The sequence below is a fragment of the Penicillium cataractarum genome (assembly GCF_028827025.1).
Source record: "Penicillium cataractarum strain IBT 29864 chromosome Unknown utg000007l, whole genome shotgun sequence".
NCBI classification, from domain to species: domain Eukaryota; kingdom Fungi; phylum Ascomycota; class Eurotiomycetes; order Eurotiales; family Aspergillaceae; genus Penicillium; species Penicillium cataractarum.
The window spans coordinates 3,792,154-3,809,924 of NW_026622743.1; the positions used below are offsets into that span (position 1 = coordinate 3,792,154).

Consider the following 17,771-nt stretch of genomic DNA (forward strand, 5'->3'; position numbering starts at 1 on the left):
AATCCCTGGACTATTCCAGATAGTCTCCGTTAGTCTCCTTATGGATGACATCAAACAGTGGCTTTGCGCTGAACCATCCAGCCAGGGGCGTGCCAACAGTCTTGTATGTAAAGGCAGCGTCTGCATCATCAATCTTTACCGTTTGGCCCCCTCGTCCGGTCGCCGCGGCGTCGGCGAGTAGTTGCGCATGGCAGCACTTCTCCAGACTCACGAACCAGAAAATGGTCTCTTCAATGCTCTTTCCAACAGTAAGAAGACCGTGGTTCTGCAAGAGCGCGGCTTTCTTATTGCCTAGCGCTGCAGCAATATTGTTGCCCTCTTCCTCAGCGAGGACGACGCCATTGAATTGTTTGTATACCACATGGTCCTATTGCCGACCGAGTCAATTTTCATTTCCCCGGCGTGTAAGTTATGTTTCGAGAGGTCACTTACATCATAGAATGCACATGAATCCTGTGAGATGATATCGAGTGGCCGACCCAGCGAGCAGAATGAGCGTCCATACAAACTGTGGCTATGAGCTGCACACAGTACATCCGGCCGGGCAGCATGAATAGCCGAATGAATCATGAAAGCCGCTGCATTGAGCATACGATTAGGTCCACCATCGATGACCTTTCCCGAGTGGTCGACCTGAATCAAATCGGAAGCTTTGATCAAGGAGAAAGCAGTGCCGAAGGGATTCACCCAGAAAGTCGTCGGGTCAACTGGGTCGCGAAGAGTGATATGGCCAGCAACACCTATTGGAATGAACTGTGAGCATCCCTACTTTGCTGTTCCAAGGCGAGATAGTGCATCATCCATACCCTCGTCGTATCCATTCTTGCCAAAGATCCGGAATGCAGCGGCTAGACGGCCCTTGAGATACTCTCGCTCCTCCATTTTATCTTCGAACTTGGGCATGCTGGGCATCTGCATCTTGACCTTGGCCTTTTCGGCGCCCGCGGCCTGGCTCGACTGCGGCGCTTGCACGGTGATGTTGCTAACAGTCTCGGTTGCTGTTGGGGGAGCCATGATGAATGGTTTCTGTGTGATGATGGGTGATTCTTTCCTTGTCGTAGTTGCAATGGAAGTGATCAATTGTAAAGTCGTTCAGGCGGGGTTCTGCTGATTATGATTGCAACCACATTGGACGGATCCCTGCCGAGGTTCCCTTGTTCTCCGCACCAGGCGTTCCACGTCGGCCAGTTCTCCGGGTCAGCAAACTTTGTGGGGTACTGTCCGAGGTTATCCTGGTTTATCCATAAGCTGTTAGGAGCGATTGGGAGATAGTCTATCACGATCTGAGACCCGCTCGGGATTGGATCATGAATCCCGACGTCAAATTTCTTTAGATAGAAAGGGACAAGCCGACGCGATCTATCGCCGAGGAACTCTTTAAATCTAAAAGTAACCAAAATCATAAGCTGGACTAGATAATGAAAGACACAAATAAAGATCGCTCAATTCAATCGCTTAACACTAACGCAAACCCATAAATAATGTACGCTTTCGCTTGCTTTACAGTAGAAGTAAATCATCTCGCCCACAATGACCGTATCGCTCAACCCAAAAAAAGGCAATGAAAATCCAACAGCCCCAAAATAACCGACAAGAAAACGGCAGAAATACATCATAATTACTGGAAAGTACAGTCAAAGCTGCATCTGTGGGAGAAACCCCCGTTCAACCTCAGCCATTACTGCATCCATAAGCTTGCGATCAGCACAGCTTAGATCTTGCCCCTCAATCTTTCCACGAGAGCCGACCAGCGGCTTTAAGTCCGCCTCGCAAAGAGTGCCAATGGGAGGAAGGGCCCCAGTCTGAAAGTAGTTGCGAATAGCCTTTGCAACGCATAATGAAGGTGCCGCAATGGTGGTGTGCTAATTGTCAAATTTATTAGCTCAAACGAGGAATTACACATCAGTCAATGTTCAACTTACCCCTTCAGAATCCTGCTCCAGTAATACAGACCCCGGAAACTGCTTGGACATATGTTTTGCGCTGGCTGTGTTAGCGCTCTGTTTTGTGGTGTTTGGATTGATCCACGTACTTGTGCAGAGGAGTTACCGGGTCAAGGGTATTCGAGACGAACAGCATTGGGTGTGCCGTGAGTGCGCCCCACGGGCCTAGAAAGGTCAGCACTGTGGTAAACGGAGAGCATGTTCTGATTCATACCTTTAAACTTGTACTTTGCTTTCGCCTTCCATCCTACACACGACAATTCGATTTGAGCCCAATAATCCCCAAGAGCTCGACTATCAGCCGCCAACGCAGCCCATATCCCCCGAAACTCGTCCCATGTATAGTTTGTCATGTATTCCGCATCCGAACATAGAATAGCTGCACTCGCGTATAGAGTGTTATCCTGCTCGCTGGCGCATTGGGAGGACCACGGCCCCGCTAAGCGACACTCACTAGACGGACAAGCACCAAAATGTCTGCGATGCTTGAAATCCGCCATCGTCACTGCATTACCCTTTGCGAGCTCGCTGACATGATCGGCTAGCACGGGAAACGCGAGAAGGGGCTGATACACCGCAACGCGAAGGATATTCTTCAAATCCGTCCATGTGACAACTTCCGGTCCCCGCGTGGCAGATGCCATCACCGGGAGAGATACGTCTAGAAGCTGGTTTTCGATAGCCCAGTAGGCATCGTTGATGGTATCGGATCCCCCCTCTGCGTAGAAGGGACATGCCTCTGGACCGGCTTCGTGGCAGTATTCGCCGAAGCGAGCGAAAATGGCATCTGCATCCATGACTACGTTTGGACCTCGTCCCTCGTAGTACCTGTCCATGTTGACCACGCCATCTAGGACTGCGCGAGAAACTCGGTCGGGGAAAAGTGCGGCAAAGGTCGTGCCCAAGAGAGTTCCATAAGATCGACCCCAGTATAAGAGGGGTTCCCTGTCAACGTGCCATTGAGTGCGTCTTAGAATGGCGCGCGACTCGTCTGGGCCGTGTTGCAAGTCGTAGACTTGCTGGGCTAGTTGACCTTGTTTCTCGCGCCATTCGCCGTGACGCTCGATGATGGTGATCATATCTTGAGCTACGAGCGTGGTGCTCAGATACTCCATCATAGCTTCATCGCCCTGCGAATCATCAGCGGCAGCAGTCATCTCATACACAGAGCATCCAGAGTTCAGCGCATGTGTCCGTAACCAATTTCTCTGCAAGGCGTTTGGGCTACTGCCCAGCATCCCCTCTGCTTCAACTTGCAACTCCCAGTTCCGTTGGGAAGTCGAATCGGGGAAACACGTTACAGCCGGCGTAGTGGATCCAACGCCCCTGGGATCGAAGCCGATGATATCGAAGTACTTATCGCTTGCGTTGGATGGGATTGTACTCGGGTCATTCTCCGAGTCAACGATAGTCTGGAGATTGCGACCTGAAAAGAATGCTTGCAGAGTTCCGGGACCACCGGGGCCACCTGATCTCATGTTAGCGCGATGGGGTTTCCAGAATAGATGTTATCGGTCTCACCTGGGTTAATCAACATAGCTCCTCCATATCGAGGGTCGTCGATGGAAACTTTGGCAGGAATCCGAACCACTGCTAGAGCGAATGTTCGCCCTCGAGTGGTATCGGTCCGATCGTAGTCCATCGGTACCTCGAGCCGGGTACATTGAAACCCGTCTCCACAATCATGGTACTCTAACGATTTGGAGGGGACAATATCCTCCCAGCTGAAAGGTGAAGCGGCAGGTGTTGATATCGGCGTAGACACTGGAGCCGACTCCCTACTTGGAGCTGGTAATGTCCACCACAGGAAACCCAGCGCCGCGACGAGAGGATAGACCCAAGAAGCAGCCTTTCGCTCTCGTGGGACTCGCCAGCGATGAACAAGCGGCCTCGACCCGGCCGCTTTGCAAGCCTCCATAGCTTCACAAACCCCCACGAGATAGCATGAAAAAAACACCCGTCTTGGAGATATCTGCCGAGTCCAGAAACCTATCGAGGCAACGCCAGGCAAGCTCAAGATGCCCACGATGACAGCTGGGACAGCGCAAACCCCCTCTCAGGGCCGAGATAACACAAGAGAAAAGTGTCAGATAAGAAAGACCTAGCTCGACGGGGTGAACCATGGCTAGCCGATGGCAGGGTCCGCGGGGGTGGGGAGTGGGCTGGTCAAGGCCTATCACACGCTGGGAATGTGGCGGTCGGGAGCTGATACCATCACGATGCTCCATTCACGCCCTTTGCATTTGGTTTCGGGCTTGTTTATTGGATGTCTCGGCTTCTTCGGTGCATAAGGGCGTGCAGAGGAAAAAGGAAACCCCCTTTGCTGCTGAGAAATAGGCTCTTGCTATTGGGTGTATTGTGTGGCTGCGTTCTAGCAGCCAACTATTGTTGGCGAAGCCCCGCCGATCGGCAGAGTAGTGGTGTGCGATTACGATCGCAATGATCAGCGAGGGATGCAGTCTCTGCCTGAGAATCGTCTTGACGTTTATCATAGTATGGGATAGCATCGTGGAGACGAGTCTCTTTGGTAGCTTCGCAGTAAAAGTCCATGATCGACTGCAAACTGGCTTGCATAGTAACAATGGAAAGGATCAAGCAGATTGACACAGCCAGCCTTGGAAATGATCCTTCACTGTAACGCACACGCTGGACGAGTTGAGCAGTAAGTAGCACCGCGTCGAGAGCCTCAGACGATGACAACATGCCATCTGGCGGATTTCACGAGTCGCGCATCGACAATTCTTAAAGCAATTTCTACACGGCGTCAAGACTTGGACTCAAAATAGTTGACGAGACTGTCAATGGCTGCTATTCATAAATAGCTAATCATCTAGAGAGATAACAGAAGAATGCGCGTAAATTTCGCGCAGTTTGCCATGCCGCCCACTTGAGAGAAGAAATCTACTGTTAGTCCACCCGATGACCTACCTCTATCTGATGAAAATTCAATATCCCATCATAAAATACTAGTGAAAATCGGGCACATCCTTGAAGGTTGACAGGCAAATTGTATCCCCTCAACTCCTTCATTCTCCCGCATCAATCTTCCCGACTTCGCTTTCGTGGCACGGTCGGCGGCGCATTGTTCGAAAAGTGGTCCCTCGGTATATCGGGGTGAGTGGTCTCAACCGCTTCGAGGTATGCCACGAAGGGAGCCAAGGCGTTAAAGTCCTTCCAATCCTTGCGCGCCCTCCTTCTAATAGTGGGCGAGGTGCGATCGTACAAATGCCTGAGCTCGTCCCATCCGGGCCTCTGGTAATGCGGCGCAAATTGCTGGACCCACAAGGCAAAGTCACGAATCCTCTGGTGAGATTTTTGAGAGCAGCGGATATACCGAGTGGCTGCGTCCTCGGGCGCGAAGCTTTGCGCAGACTGGTTGATGACGAAGACGCAGACGTCAAACCATGTCATCTGGGGACGCTTGCTGGCGAAGGCGTTCCATTTCCCCCTCAGACTGGAGCAAAGATATCGCCGACCAATGGCTACCTTTCGCTCCTCGGTGTTGAAGTATCGAGGGTGATCTTTAAAGTGTGCCTCCAGATTGCCGATATAATTCCGGCATGCCCACCAGTCTCTACCATCGGTAGGTTTGAGTTTTGGCTCTGGTGGGGTCGGCGAAGACATTCTGCGCGGTACTGATTTTGGCGCCGTTGGAGACGCCGGGCCATTCTCTGGTCGGGATGGTAAGGAGCCAGGGGAAGCTTGCGATCGGTCTCCAGCGCCAGCGAGTGACTTGGAAGCCTGCGGGGAAACGTTGCTCTGGGCATTCACTGCACGAGTGGGTGAACGACCCCTAGGGGCGCTGGGTGGCTGCTGGGTGGTCTGGCGGTTGGAGTTTTGGTCCCAGGCAGCGGGAACCCAGCTAGAACCAGTCATCTGCGGAAGCTGCTCTCCTTTGAGCTCGGCCTGTCGTTGCGGCAGGGTGTCCTCGATATTCTGAAGGTAAATAACGTACTCATCATAAGATTTGAAGTAGGAAGACGGACGATGTGCCCGGTTGCGAATGGACGAGACAACGCCCTTTTTCAGAAAGCTCATCTGGTCATGGAGACTGAGTTCCGTATTGAAGGACGATGTCTGTCGCAGCCGACCCGAGAAGGTTTCAACTGTTTCCCTAATATTTTGCTGGCAATGCACGAATGTAGCGACGGGGCTCTTGGCATTGAGGTTGGGTGTAGCTGCTGGCGCCCCATGCGACACAGAACCATTACGTTGGGCTTGCGGGGACTGCTGGGCTAGTTGAGCGGGTTGAGCGGGTTGCACTTTCGGCATACTGCTTTGAGCTGGCGGAGGTTGCTTCGCAACTGGGGTCTGGGCCGTCCCAACGTTCGGCGTGGAGGGTTGAGTTGTGTTCGCGAGCCGTGCTTGGTCGATAGGCTTTAGATTCCGCACCACCACTTTGAACAAGAAAATGCGGAAATTCTGCCAGGTATCGGGGTGATCAGCGAGCGCATGCCAACTGTCTCGCGGAGCAGAGGCAAGGTGTTGTATGCCAAGCTTAACTTTTCGGTATTCTCGGTCTTTGGTGTAGTATTGCGGTGCCTTGGCAAAGTGGGCTTCGAGAGCAGCAATGAAGTTCGCGTACTCTTCCCGGGTCAGTCCTTGATATGGTGGCAGCTGGTTAAGCGTGGAATCCGCAGGGGCAACAGGGGTACATGGACGGTCAAACCAAGGGCGTGCCTGCTGCTGCTTCTGCTCTTGCGGCTTCCGCTGCTGTTCCCTTTGCAGCTGCTCCTTCAGTTGTTGTTGTTTTAGCTGCTGTTCCTTCTGTTGCTGCGCCTTTAGCTGTTGTTGTTGTTGTTGCTGCTGCTGCTGCTGCTGCTGCTGCTTCGGGGCGACGGGAACCGAGGTAGAAACCGTGCTTGGCCGCCGCGAAGGTGTGGAATTGGCGACACCATTGCTAGCTGAAGGATTTGAGAAAGCCTGAAGCTGATTCGGTGTATTGCCCCCCTCCCATTTGAAATTGAGAGGCGAGTTTTGAGGTTTCACATTCGGAGACTGGGCTGGTGCCCTCGGGGTCTGAGGTTGTTGAACAACAACGGGCTGGGGCGCGACAAAGGTTCGATTGACGTTCGGCGAGGCAGCTGCAGGTGAATTATTGTGCGCGACTGGCGGCTTCGTTACCGGCCGCGGGGTTTGAGGAGGCAGGCTCACTGCTTGAGAGGTGGGAACAAGGGCCATAGGCGTGGCTGTAAACGTAGCCGGAGCTGGGCTGCTGCTCGTTGGAGACGCCGAGGCAGCTGCGACGCTCAAGCGGTTGCGGGAAGCTTCCAAGAGCTGCTGCTCTGCCCAAATTTGTTCCTGCAATTCGGCGACTTGTCTTTGTTTCTTCAATTCATCTAGTTCTTTGGTCATGCGTCGGATTTGGGCATCGAGGGGGGATTCGCTCTCGCTCGTGGTTCGTTCAATCTTTAGTCGTTTTCGAGCAGCCTCTAGGCGGAGTTGGTCGTCTGGAGAGCTGCCATTCGCCATGTTGGGCCCGCTGAACGGGGTTAACGGGCCCTCAGACATTCTGCGGGGATTTGGGTAGGGTGGTCTCGAGGATAGTGTTTAGGAATATCATATGTTCCAACGGGGGTGAATGGGAACAGGAGGAATTATGAAGGTGGAGTTTACCAGCTCCATGTTTGGCAAAGCGGTCGCGGAATTGTGCAGTTGGACTCTGGGCGGTGGGATCAGGCATGTGAGCTGTCACTCTTGTCGACGGTCCACTTTCAACTGTACTCGCCATTGGCTTAAGGTGTTTACAACCGATTGCGATTAGTATTAATCACTGTAGAACGAGGGCCAAAGCATTCTCGCGAATTCTGTGTCATTCAATTGACCCTTGGTGGTATTTATCTAGAAGCTACTAACTATTTGGTGGCATCCAGAGCTCCTACTACAAGGCTAAAGATATACTTCATAGGAAGAGTGCAAAACTGGCATGCCAAAAGCGAAAACTCTTCAGAACAGGAATGACGGTGTAGGCCCCTACCGCACAGGTACGTATCCGTACTAAGGCAATGCAGCCCAACAGATGCTGAAGCTGTAAGTAGCTAGTCGCATGCATGATCGGCTCACCAAACGAAAGACGGAAATTAAGATCTCTAGACATACCCAAACGGTCAAGGCTCTTGTCCTTCTATCAAAATCAGTACGGCAATAATAGCACTTGAGATGGAAATCCAGCTAGAAATCATTGATTCATGGTCGCGTATTGCGCATCGCTCCATCGGATACATCAAACTCCCTCCCTAGCATCAGAACAGTATCAAGATGCTAGTATCACCATCTACCAGCGTCCACTGTTACCCATCGCCTCCTCGGCACGCTCACGAGCATGATGCTTAGCCCTCTCCCGATCAATAAAGTCCAAACCCTTGGTCTCGACCTCACGATCAACAAAGGCACCGATAAGACCAGCAACGACCTCCTTCGCCTTGGCGTGGTTATCAATCTTGCCTAGGTGCAGAAAAGAGGCCAGTTTCAGCGACTTCATACTACTATAATGAACTTGGAGAGAGTGGGGGGGAGTCGCTAGTACCGTTGCGAGCTTCGTGGTCCTCGTAGGCCTTCATGGCTTCGTACGCGGCCGCACCACCGATGAGCTCGTGGGACCATTTAGCCTCGTGAGGGCGGTTGGTCATTTCGTCGTAGTGACGGGCTTCATCGGAGTCATCTATACACAAGGGGGGGGGGGGGGGGGGGCGGTTAGTATGAGATGCTGTGGAATATTCCCACGAGTGTGGATATGTAAATAGACGATGCGATTATTGGAGTACTCACGGTCGAAGAAACCCATGGTGAGGGTTCGTTGGTGCTGGAAAGGGTTCTTGGGGAGGTGTTGATGGTAGGATGATTGAGGGTATACAAAGTACAGGAAGAAGGAAGGAGTTTGTAGGGGCAGAAGCTACACCTTTTATACCCCGCAATCCAGCGACTACAGAGCCACTTGTCTTTTGTACTAGGATTCACTTGCCTATATCATTGGATACCAAATGTCCCCGGGATGGCTACCATAACACTTAAGTTAACGTCCGACTCGCTGACCCCCGCTTCAGCTCAGCTTGTGTCAGAAAGCCCCTCCGTACGATGATCCATCTTGATCCATCAAACTTCAAACTTCAAGTCCAGCCGGGTATCGGAAATGCCGCTGACTAGTGATCTCTTGGATGACCTTCGGTGCGATTAACTAGATCTAAAGACGGTAGCCTCGATCGAGTGATGGCTAGGGACGCCATCATCCGATGGTGTTGTCAATCGTTCTCATCTCATGATCGATCCTTGCTATACTCTTTTTAGATGTGGGGTGATGGGCATCTCATGTGTTGATTGGCCCGTCATTCTTTGAAGCTTGGCGCGTTCCCGACTTTGTGTCCCATCGGATCGTGAATTAGGGAGTGTATTGCACTGATGTAGCGTTGGCAGCAGCAATGGGTGAAATATATGCTTATATTTGATACGATGTACGTACACCCCGCAAGGCAAGACTGTATGCGCGCATGGGCAAGTACGTACGGAGTACCGGAGTCAAAGTAGACGGGATACACCACGCCATACCTTTGGCGTGTGGAGAGCGAATTGTAGGGGCATGTCTGCACTAGCAAGGCAATTAAAGCGACGGGCGTTGGCACTTGACACTTTTGAAGTTAATATATTGATAGAGTATATACCCGGGATATGCAGCATACTATACGCTTAGATGTAGAAGGACTTTAACTACGATCAATGGTAGTCAAGGAGAGACTAAGAGGCCCCAAGGATCTAAAAGAGGCTTCAGCTTGCTTTACTATTTGAGAATAAATAACTGACTCCCATCAAACTATTGATTCTGCTGCATGCCTTGCAGAAGCAAACGTGCTGAAACACGATCGGATCGGAATGTGAGTAATCTATGCATGTCAGATCATGCCGATCATCGCACTTTATTCTTTGATTCTACCTACACCGGACAATGCCATTGTAAAACTTATCAATTTCAAAATGCCGAGCATGTCGGCTATGCGATGCAATTAACACCATGATTAAAAATTACTTATATACAAATGCTAAAACTAAACATGTCCAATCCCATCCCCAATCAGCCCGGAAACCAGGCTTACGCCTTCCCAGGCGATCCAAGCAAACACACAAACTTGCGATCAGGCGTATCATCCAACACATTCTTCACCAAGTTCCACACATTCAAATCATACGCCTCGCCAATATGTCCAACCGGGTCCAACGGACAAGTATCCTGAACCCACCAATTCGTCACGCCATCCTCATCAACGAACGACGTCGTAGGCGGGGTAACAAGCTCATCATACTTCGACGCAATGATAGTAACCTTATTACCATCCTGCACGATGGGCGTACCATCATTCAACCGCTCCACAGCCGCACCATCAGGACCGAGATCATCGCACGCAGCACAACCAACCACATCCAAGACATCGCCGATCAGAGCGCGCGACGCGTTCCCGAATAGGTACGCCAACTCGTAGATACCCGCGAAAGTAGTTGCGTGGGTAGGCGGTGCGATGGAAGCGATTTTATCAATGTACTGACTCACACCTTCGAACTTGGGCACGTAGAGCGATTGGAATGCGCCCTCGGAGTGGCCGACCAGATCGACTTTGGATTTGCCCGTCTTTTGAACCACTTCTTTGATGTAGGTTGCGATTTCGGCGGCGGATTCGCTGATGGGTTTTAAGCCACCGACGAAGGGGAAGCCGTCGTAGGCGCCGTAGGTTAGAGAGTATGTGCAGTAGCCTTGGTTTTGGAGCCAGTATTGCAGGTAGTTTAGGTCTTCGTAGAATGTTGCGCCGAGACCGTGGAGGAGGACGACTGGGTTGGAGTCTGACGTGCAGGAGAAGTCGTTGATGCCCGTGGCAGAGGCGGCGGATGCTGCCAGGAGGGAGGAGGCGAGGACTGTACGGAGGGAGGGCATCTTGACGGTATTCGTTTTGGCGTAGATCCCTGTATTGTTTTCAATGGTGAAGCTGAGAATGATAAAAAGCTATGCAGGTAATAGATCGCCTTGACGCGGGTCCCGTCCGGGCTTTTTATTGTTTGGTTTGGCAGCGGGTAAGACTCGATCTTCCCGAGGTCATGTCTTTCTCCTTTTTTTTCCTCAGCGCCCATCAGCTCGGATCCATCTGTTCCTGGGACTATCGATTGATCATCGAGCTTGTGGACTTGTGACTGGTCAACCCCTTGGTCAGGGTTGGACCCCACAGTCCCGCTGGGGTTTAGCGGCATCGTGGCGTAGCGGAGATGTAGCACGAGGATCCAATGAGATCGTGGTGCAATTTGACTTGTCATCTACGTGATGCATCGACTCCGCCTGCTCCCTGAAGAGAGGGGTAGGCAGCTGGAGATTATCCATGGTCTTTCGTCGGGATCCGAGATGGATCTCACAATCGGACGTGTTTGAAAGGAGCTGACAAATAATATGACAAGATTCAAAAATAGTAAAGGAGTACATTATTTTTCAGCCAATTGCGTAGCTCGCTTAGGTTATCTCTCATCATATACATAATAAATGCTAGTCAATGTAACGTTCCTGCGTGAAAGCATCATCCGCTCCAGCGTGGCGCCCAGAGTAACTATAGTTCTGCATTATTGAGGGGAGAATTCTCCCTCACCGAGAGCTCGGGCATGGCACTACCCCAAAGTCCCAGGGCGTGGCGTCGTTCTACCAGTTGCAACACTTCCACCATGAACGCTTGCTCCGGGCCGCCGTCGGGGAAGGCCTCCCAGGCAACTCGGGTAGGGAAGGCAAGACGATTGATCATGTTCCCGGGCGCAGTCAGAATATAATACTCCATGGTCCGACAGATGCCACAACCAAACTCGTACTGCTCCATGGGTGTCACTCGGTCCTCGGGGCGAGTATCAATGCTGGATAGAATGAGGCGGACGGCATAGTACACACACATGGTCTGCGCCAGCAGGAGATTGGGGTATGAGAACCTGGTTGGTGCATAGATCTCGCCCGTCCGCAAGTTACGTCGTTTGAAGATGGGGAAGTCCTGATCTCCGGTCTGCTCAAGTTCCTGGATTGGTCCTTCGGGGTAGCATTCAACCCAGTCGATATACCACTGTTGGAACTGGGCTGTGCACTCGGTGATCCCATTCCAAAGAGCCGCTTGCTTCACAGCCATCTCCTGTACGCCCATTCTCTGGGTGGCCTGTGCTTCTTTGAATGCATCGGACTGTGCCAGCAGGCCGGGAATTTCGGTCGCAATATCAACGAGGTGATGCAGGATATCCTTTTTGGTCGTTCCAGCCGCCCAGGGAACGGTCTTCCATTCTTCACGAGCGAGGAACGAGGGCTGGCGAGCCGCCAGTGCACCGCCAATCTAATGGCGTGAGTAAATGGCATGCAAAAGTAGAGTGGATAGCAGCTTACCCAGTATGGTCGTAATTCCGTGAATAAGAGATGCTCAACACCGTACATGTGGTTCTCGGGGCCTCGATGTTCGATCAGGCGCACTGCACCTCGAACATGAGCTGGGACGCCGGTTTGGGTTGTACGTTCCACGCTCTGCTGCGGTTAGAAATGCCCTGTGATGTTAAACACAAGTGACATGAATTACACACCTCAAAAGCAAGTAACAGAATCACCGTCACCAGTGTAGATTCTGCTTTGGACCGCTCGGGGTCAATCAACGCATCCTGTAATGACCGCAGCACACGTGGGTATAGACGGAAACCGGACGCTTCAATCTGCTTGTTTTGGATCGATCTACCAAAGAAGGCCACAGATACCGCCTCGAACGCATCTGAAATGAGTGGTGAGAACATGCGAATTCCGGCAGCCGCACGAAGTGCACCTGCTCGGCCATGTCTAGAGTCAACCTCGGGGGCGAAGGCGTCCACAAAGCGCTCCACAAACACATCAACTGCTGGTCGCTGCATGTTCATAATAGAAATTGTGCCAGACGAACTAGACGAGTCTGATCCCTCGCCTATGGAAATGATATCTCCAAAGTCGCCATCTTCGTCATCCCCGAAGATTGGATCGTTAAAGTTGCTCTCCGGACTACCATTCCTGGAACGCTTGCGAATAGCAATGACAGAGACGGGAGATGCATATCTCTCGTAAGCTGTAGTAGTTCATCCAAGTCAGTACATCGGCCGAAACCTCCATTGCACACGCCCAACATACCTTCGTAACCCTCCCACGGACCGACCTTGACCAAATCTTTCTTCAACCCACTCTGTTCAGTCCGAATATCCCGTACCAGCGAATCCACCACGCTAAGCGGGGCCGATCGAATAGACTCAAATAAGCTCTCGAGCTGGTCCAGCCGCTCTAGATCCTGGGCGCGCGACCCTGCAGCATCAATGCGTTAGCGGGCAGTCGTCAACCGGGGCAACAAACAACAGCCTTGTCCGACGTGCACGTACCATCGTTCCTCTCGTCTATCCTAGCGCGGAGTTCCCGAATCTCCGATCGAAGATTCCGGATTTCCTCGGCTTGGCTGATAGGGCGGGCCTCTTCGTCGGGCACATTCTCATACACGCATTTCGATGGATACCCATGGGCGCAACAGGCGTGGCAGGGTTTGACTCGGTCACACTAAAACAAGATCGGGAAAAAAAATGAGGGTTAGCGTCCGGGTTCGGTTCGATGACGATGCGAAAAAAAAACCACCAAGGTCGACACCTATCGCAGCCCTACGCTGTTCCCATCCCCTTCATCCGTGGACTTGCAGTGGAACAGGGTAACGGTGCGGAAGGGACGGTCCCTCCCGTCTGCGATCTCGCGATCTGAGCATCTCTTTTCGATTTCTCATACCTTAACCTTGCGGGCCCGGCAGACCTTGCAGGAACGTGACTGGCGGCTCGGAGCCTTCCTGGCTCTCGAGTCGGGGGCAGTTTGTCGCGATTCACCGACCATGGAGACGCGAAACTGGGACGAAGGAGGAGTGAGAAAACATCACGAACCAACGGCGCTGCGGGAATTAAGGGAGCCAGATTTCCGGTGGTCGAGTCCGAGATCTGTTGCTTAGGGAGTGGGCACGGGTCTTGTTTGGTGGAACCTCGACCCAGTCTGACCAGCCTTTCGGCCGGTCTGGCGGGGGAGCTTGAAGCTTTCGGGGGATTCTGATAGGTTTTGTGGCTGGGCCCCGCTCGAATGACCATGCGATTGGCGTGATGCAAGTGGGAATATTGGATGCATCGACTGTCAGTCGCTCGAAATGGTAGTGAGGGGCTGACGGTTGGGAATTGGGCGGCAGACAAGATTTCCATTGTGAATGTATTCCCAAGGGGGAGGTTGGAATAGACACGATATGTAAATGGTCAGCTCAACAAGAGACTATTCCAGCTAGACGGTATATTGAACTCTTTTTGAAAGTTCAATTGGACATGTCCAGAATTCTTTGCGAAAGCAGGCAACGATAATCAGCTCCGCGGGACCTGTACGACCTTCCGTCGTTGAGGCTGGCTGAGCTCCCAGGAACCCTTGCCGTCGTCCTACAAGGCCCGTGTGCCCAACATTCTACGTGGAATAATGGTGATAGTCTGTTTGAAATCGATTGTCAAGTGTATAGAGAGCATAGTTATACTTGGTATAATGGAATAATCCATCAATCATGAAAGAAGTACTCTGTACATACGTACTGGACCAGCTCCCGGATCCATTCTGCGACCGTTGAGACCAAAGTGGATCTGCATTTTTGGGCTGCATCCCAACTTAATTTTGGAGCGGATCGTGCAACAGTCAAACCTAGTGACAGTGAAAACCTGGCTATAATGACCCTATTTACAACCAATATCTAGGTTTACAACCCGATTTCTCTTGTCAGAAGTTAGATTTCCCATACAAATGACGAATCTCCTGGCTACGGGGAATCTCGAGGTTTCTGACCAGAAATTCGTTATTATACAGGTAAACTAGCCTTTTTGGGTAATAGGCTAGTCTCTTTAGGTTAGACGCATCACGTGTAATCCTAAATCCCCCCTTAGAGAAGTACCCAAAATATACTCCGTACAGCTCAAGACATTTGACCGCAACTCATGAATTATACTACCTTTGACTGAGTTGTGATTTATATTAATGAATAGACTATAAAGATATATATAATATAATCGAAAAATATGTCATTTAGTCAAGGATATATCGAATATGGGCAGAAACTCGAGATATGGCCGATCATTTAGCCAATCGTGGCGACCTGATAAGTACATAAGTACCTTGGTATAGCGAATAATACCTGACTTCATGAAGAGAAACTCGGTTTGACTGTAGTGGACACCGGGCGAACTAATCAGTTGCGGGTGTAATTAACGGGTTCATTTCCCTGACTTCTCCCTCTTCAACCTCAGTAGTAGTATTCGCTGCGGAATGCACTCATTTCCTAGAGACTCGACTCTTGTCATAAGTAGTTCCATATTGCTTTTCCGCTTTGGAATGGGGGGAGGGGCTCTAGATTCCATTCCTACCATATATGTTTAACCCCTTCCGGGGCACATAATCTACTAAAATCAGTTAGGATCTTCGTTCTATCGATTTCATGAATGTAGGCTTTCCACTAGAGAAGGACTACACAGGCCCACAATGAATTGCGATCAGCACTACGTCTACATACCTCTTAAGGCAGAAAACCTAATCGTGAGCTGGATTATAAGACGGCCGACTTGGTCCAAGCAATTTTATTCTGCTTTTCTGTTGCCTTATATTATCGCTCCTTTTGCGAATTCACCCAATTCTGTAAGACCCAACCCGATCTCTTCTATGTGATTGGAAGTTGGCTCACGTTCAACCAGCAAAATAGCAGAGACCATGAGGTACGCGTATACCGTTTGTACTCTTCTCAGCTTGCTGCTCGTCCCGTCTGCTTTGGCCGGCGGTGGGAGCAGCAATACAGGCGACAACCAGTGCGTCGCTAAATGCCAGGCCGTCTTTAACGAGTGCCGAGGCATGCCTGGCACGAATATATCGACGTGTGCCGCCGAATATGAGGCTTGCAAGTTGCCCTGCGCAACGTAATCACTAGCACCAGCGTTGTGAGATAGGGGATATCATGGACCAACTACACCTTTAATGAGGTGATGAGAGCTCTTTGCGAAAGGGTGAATGCTCACGGCTAAGAGCGATATAGAGGGGCACAAGTTGTACGGTGGCGTTATACTAGTCTGCGACCACCCCTGGTAGATCGCTTTTTCTGCCATTAATTAAAACTATCAGAAACCCTTCTATTCAATAATTAAGGTTAATATACCATCAATTTGAGTCAATATTTGCCTGCACCTATTAGTTTGGTTAGTAGTTTAAAAGTGATACGGAACGCGACTTCGCCACCATTGAATATCTGAAGATTTAAAAAGCCGTATATACTTGTGTTCACACCAAAAGACCATGCCTTGCGTGGATCCTTAACTCGGTGCGATTAAACCACGCAAGGATCATATCCAGAAACCCGTCGCTAAAGCCGGCAGCTAATGACTTGTCTCAATTGGTGGGACGATTCGCCCGATATACTACATACACGCTGCTCGTGAGGCACTCTCGCCTACCGGTTAGGTCAAGCCTAAGCTAGCGATGCATTCGATTTAACACTTCGATGAACACGCAAACGCCGTGTATGAAGAGGTCAAATATGGCTTTTTTTTTATTGATGGCCACAGGTTGCATCTGTCGCCTGGATTCCTCGAGAGAGAACAGCGCGGCACACAAGATCTTTGTTCCTTCCTTCCTTTGTGCCTTTTACCCAAGAGCTTCTCTAGCTCATCGAAAAACAACCTCTTCTAAAATATGAGGGATTGTCCCGCTCATCATCTAATGACGGTGAATCTCCGCCCACGGCAAGGGAGAAACCTCTTACCTAGCTTATGAGCTGACTCAATCAACTAAAGCTCTGTGATATGTTTGCCAATCGTGGCACCTGGCCTCTTGAGCCTGAGAGGATCTTTCAACCACTACGAGACTAGCTCGAGGACCTTGCATGAGAAGGACGCGAAGCAGGCAACGCATTAGCTTCGCCAGATTTAGAAACTCAATCTGATGTAATGCTGAATGGTCCTTCAGCTTCAAGAAGGTATATGAAGCGGCGAACGGAATTCTAGGAAGAAGGACCACAGAATAGACAACCAGTAAATGTGTTGAACCCACGGAGGAATTTCAAGACATCTAGACTGGTTGGTCTTTTTCGCGTCACAAAGAAGAAACCAACTGCCCGAGAGAAATGGGAGAAGAATTAGGCATAATATGGGATCGCGAGGGCACGGAGGCGACTGTGGATATTCATTAAACAATGCGGGGATAATTTAGACCCCGGAGATGGTGCAGCTCTTCTTGAAAGAGAAGCTCGGCGGGATATCTTATTCTGAACATTAGAGAACACTCCTAGCGTAACGGGAGCCTAGAGGCCACAGCCAACATGCAGCACACCCGGGCTTGGGAATGTCCGGGTCCTTGCTTGTACTTTGCGGCTGAACGATAAGACTTCTAGATATGTCGGCCGAGTCGACTATGCCGATCGCAGGAGCTATGAGCTCTCTCGGTTACACTCACCCAGACTGATAGTTTGCTCGTATCAGACGATATTGGCGACCACCAAGCGCCATCGATTGTGGCTCAAGACGGCCAGAAGCAAGGCTATGAGAATGCCAAGACGATGACACCGCATGACTGGCTTGTTTCTCTGGAGGTTCCGTGCTCCTTTTGGTACTTTTACATTGCTTGCAGCGTACCTCGTACCCAAGAACGGGGAGAATTCCCGGCACGCCTACCATGTCGGGTGGACTAAACAAGAACCTGCGGTCTGCGATAATGGATCACCAAATCTAGCATCGTAGATCTTGCAGTTTCTCTCATCCTATGAATATCCAGCAGTGACAACGCAGGAGCAA

At 50.9% G+C, this 17,771-nt stretch overlaps 6 protein-coding genes across 6 annotated transcripts; all 6 read right to left on the minus strand.

Annotated features, from left to right (window-relative positions):
• Nucleotides 1–10: 10 nt before the first annotated feature.
• On the minus strand, nt 11–1,014 carry N7496_008913 (class II aldolase/adducin family protein; the record flags this gene model as incomplete). The annotated part of the gene is made up of 3 exons (XM_056701832.1): nt 11–367; nt 433–740; nt 807–1,014. The coding sequence occupies 3 exons, from the start codon at nt 1,012–1,014 to the stop codon at nt 11–13; spliced, it is 873 nt and encodes a 290-aa protein (XP_056553895.1).
• A 620-nt stretch (nt 1,015–1,634) lies between these two features.
• On the minus strand, nt 1,635–3,861 carry N7496_008914 (alpha/beta hydrolase; the record flags this gene model as incomplete). Its single annotated transcript, XM_056701833.1, has 5 exons — nt 1,635–1,862; nt 1,923–1,983; nt 2,033–2,108; nt 2,158–3,411; nt 3,465–3,861. The coding sequence occupies 5 exons, from the start codon at nt 3,859–3,861 to the stop codon at nt 1,635–1,637; spliced, it is 2,016 nt and encodes a 671-aa protein (XP_056553896.1).
• A 1,121-nt stretch (nt 3,862–4,982) lies between these two features.
• Nucleotides 4,983–7,454, minus strand: N7496_008915 (uncharacterized protein; the record flags this gene model as incomplete). Its single annotated transcript, XM_056701834.1, has 1 exon — nt 4,983–7,454. One exon carries the CDS (start codon nt 7,452–7,454, stop codon nt 4,983–4,985), a length of 2,472 nt encoding a protein of 823 aa, XP_056553897.1.
• Nucleotides 7,455–8,217: 763 nt separating this feature from the next.
• On the minus strand, nt 8,218–8,727 carry N7496_008916 (DUF3759 domain-containing protein; the record flags this gene model as incomplete). Its single annotated transcript, XM_056701835.1, has 3 exons — nt 8,218–8,387; nt 8,470–8,604; nt 8,712–8,727. The coding sequence occupies 3 exons, from the start codon at nt 8,725–8,727 to the stop codon at nt 8,218–8,220; spliced, it is 321 nt and encodes a 106-aa protein (XP_056553898.1).
• Nucleotides 8,728–10,023: 1,296 nt separating this feature from the next.
• On the minus strand, nt 10,024–10,857 carry N7496_008917 (lipase family alpha/beta hydrolase; the record flags this gene model as incomplete). Its single annotated transcript, XM_056701836.1, has 1 exon — nt 10,024–10,857. One exon carries the CDS (start codon nt 10,855–10,857, stop codon nt 10,024–10,026), a length of 834 nt encoding a protein of 277 aa, XP_056553899.1.
• Nucleotides 10,858–11,515: 658 nt separating this feature from the next.
• Nucleotides 11,516–13,815, minus strand: N7496_008918 (Zn(II)2Cys6 transcription factor domain-containing protein; the record flags this gene model as incomplete). Its single annotated transcript, XM_056701837.1, has 6 exons — nt 11,516–12,271; nt 12,322–12,459; nt 12,513–13,018; nt 13,081–13,248; nt 13,323–13,494; nt 13,714–13,815. 6 exons carry the CDS (start codon nt 13,813–13,815, stop codon nt 11,516–11,518), a joined length of 1,842 nt encoding a protein of 613 aa, XP_056553900.1.
• Nucleotides 13,816–17,771: the final 3,956 nt, after the last annotated feature.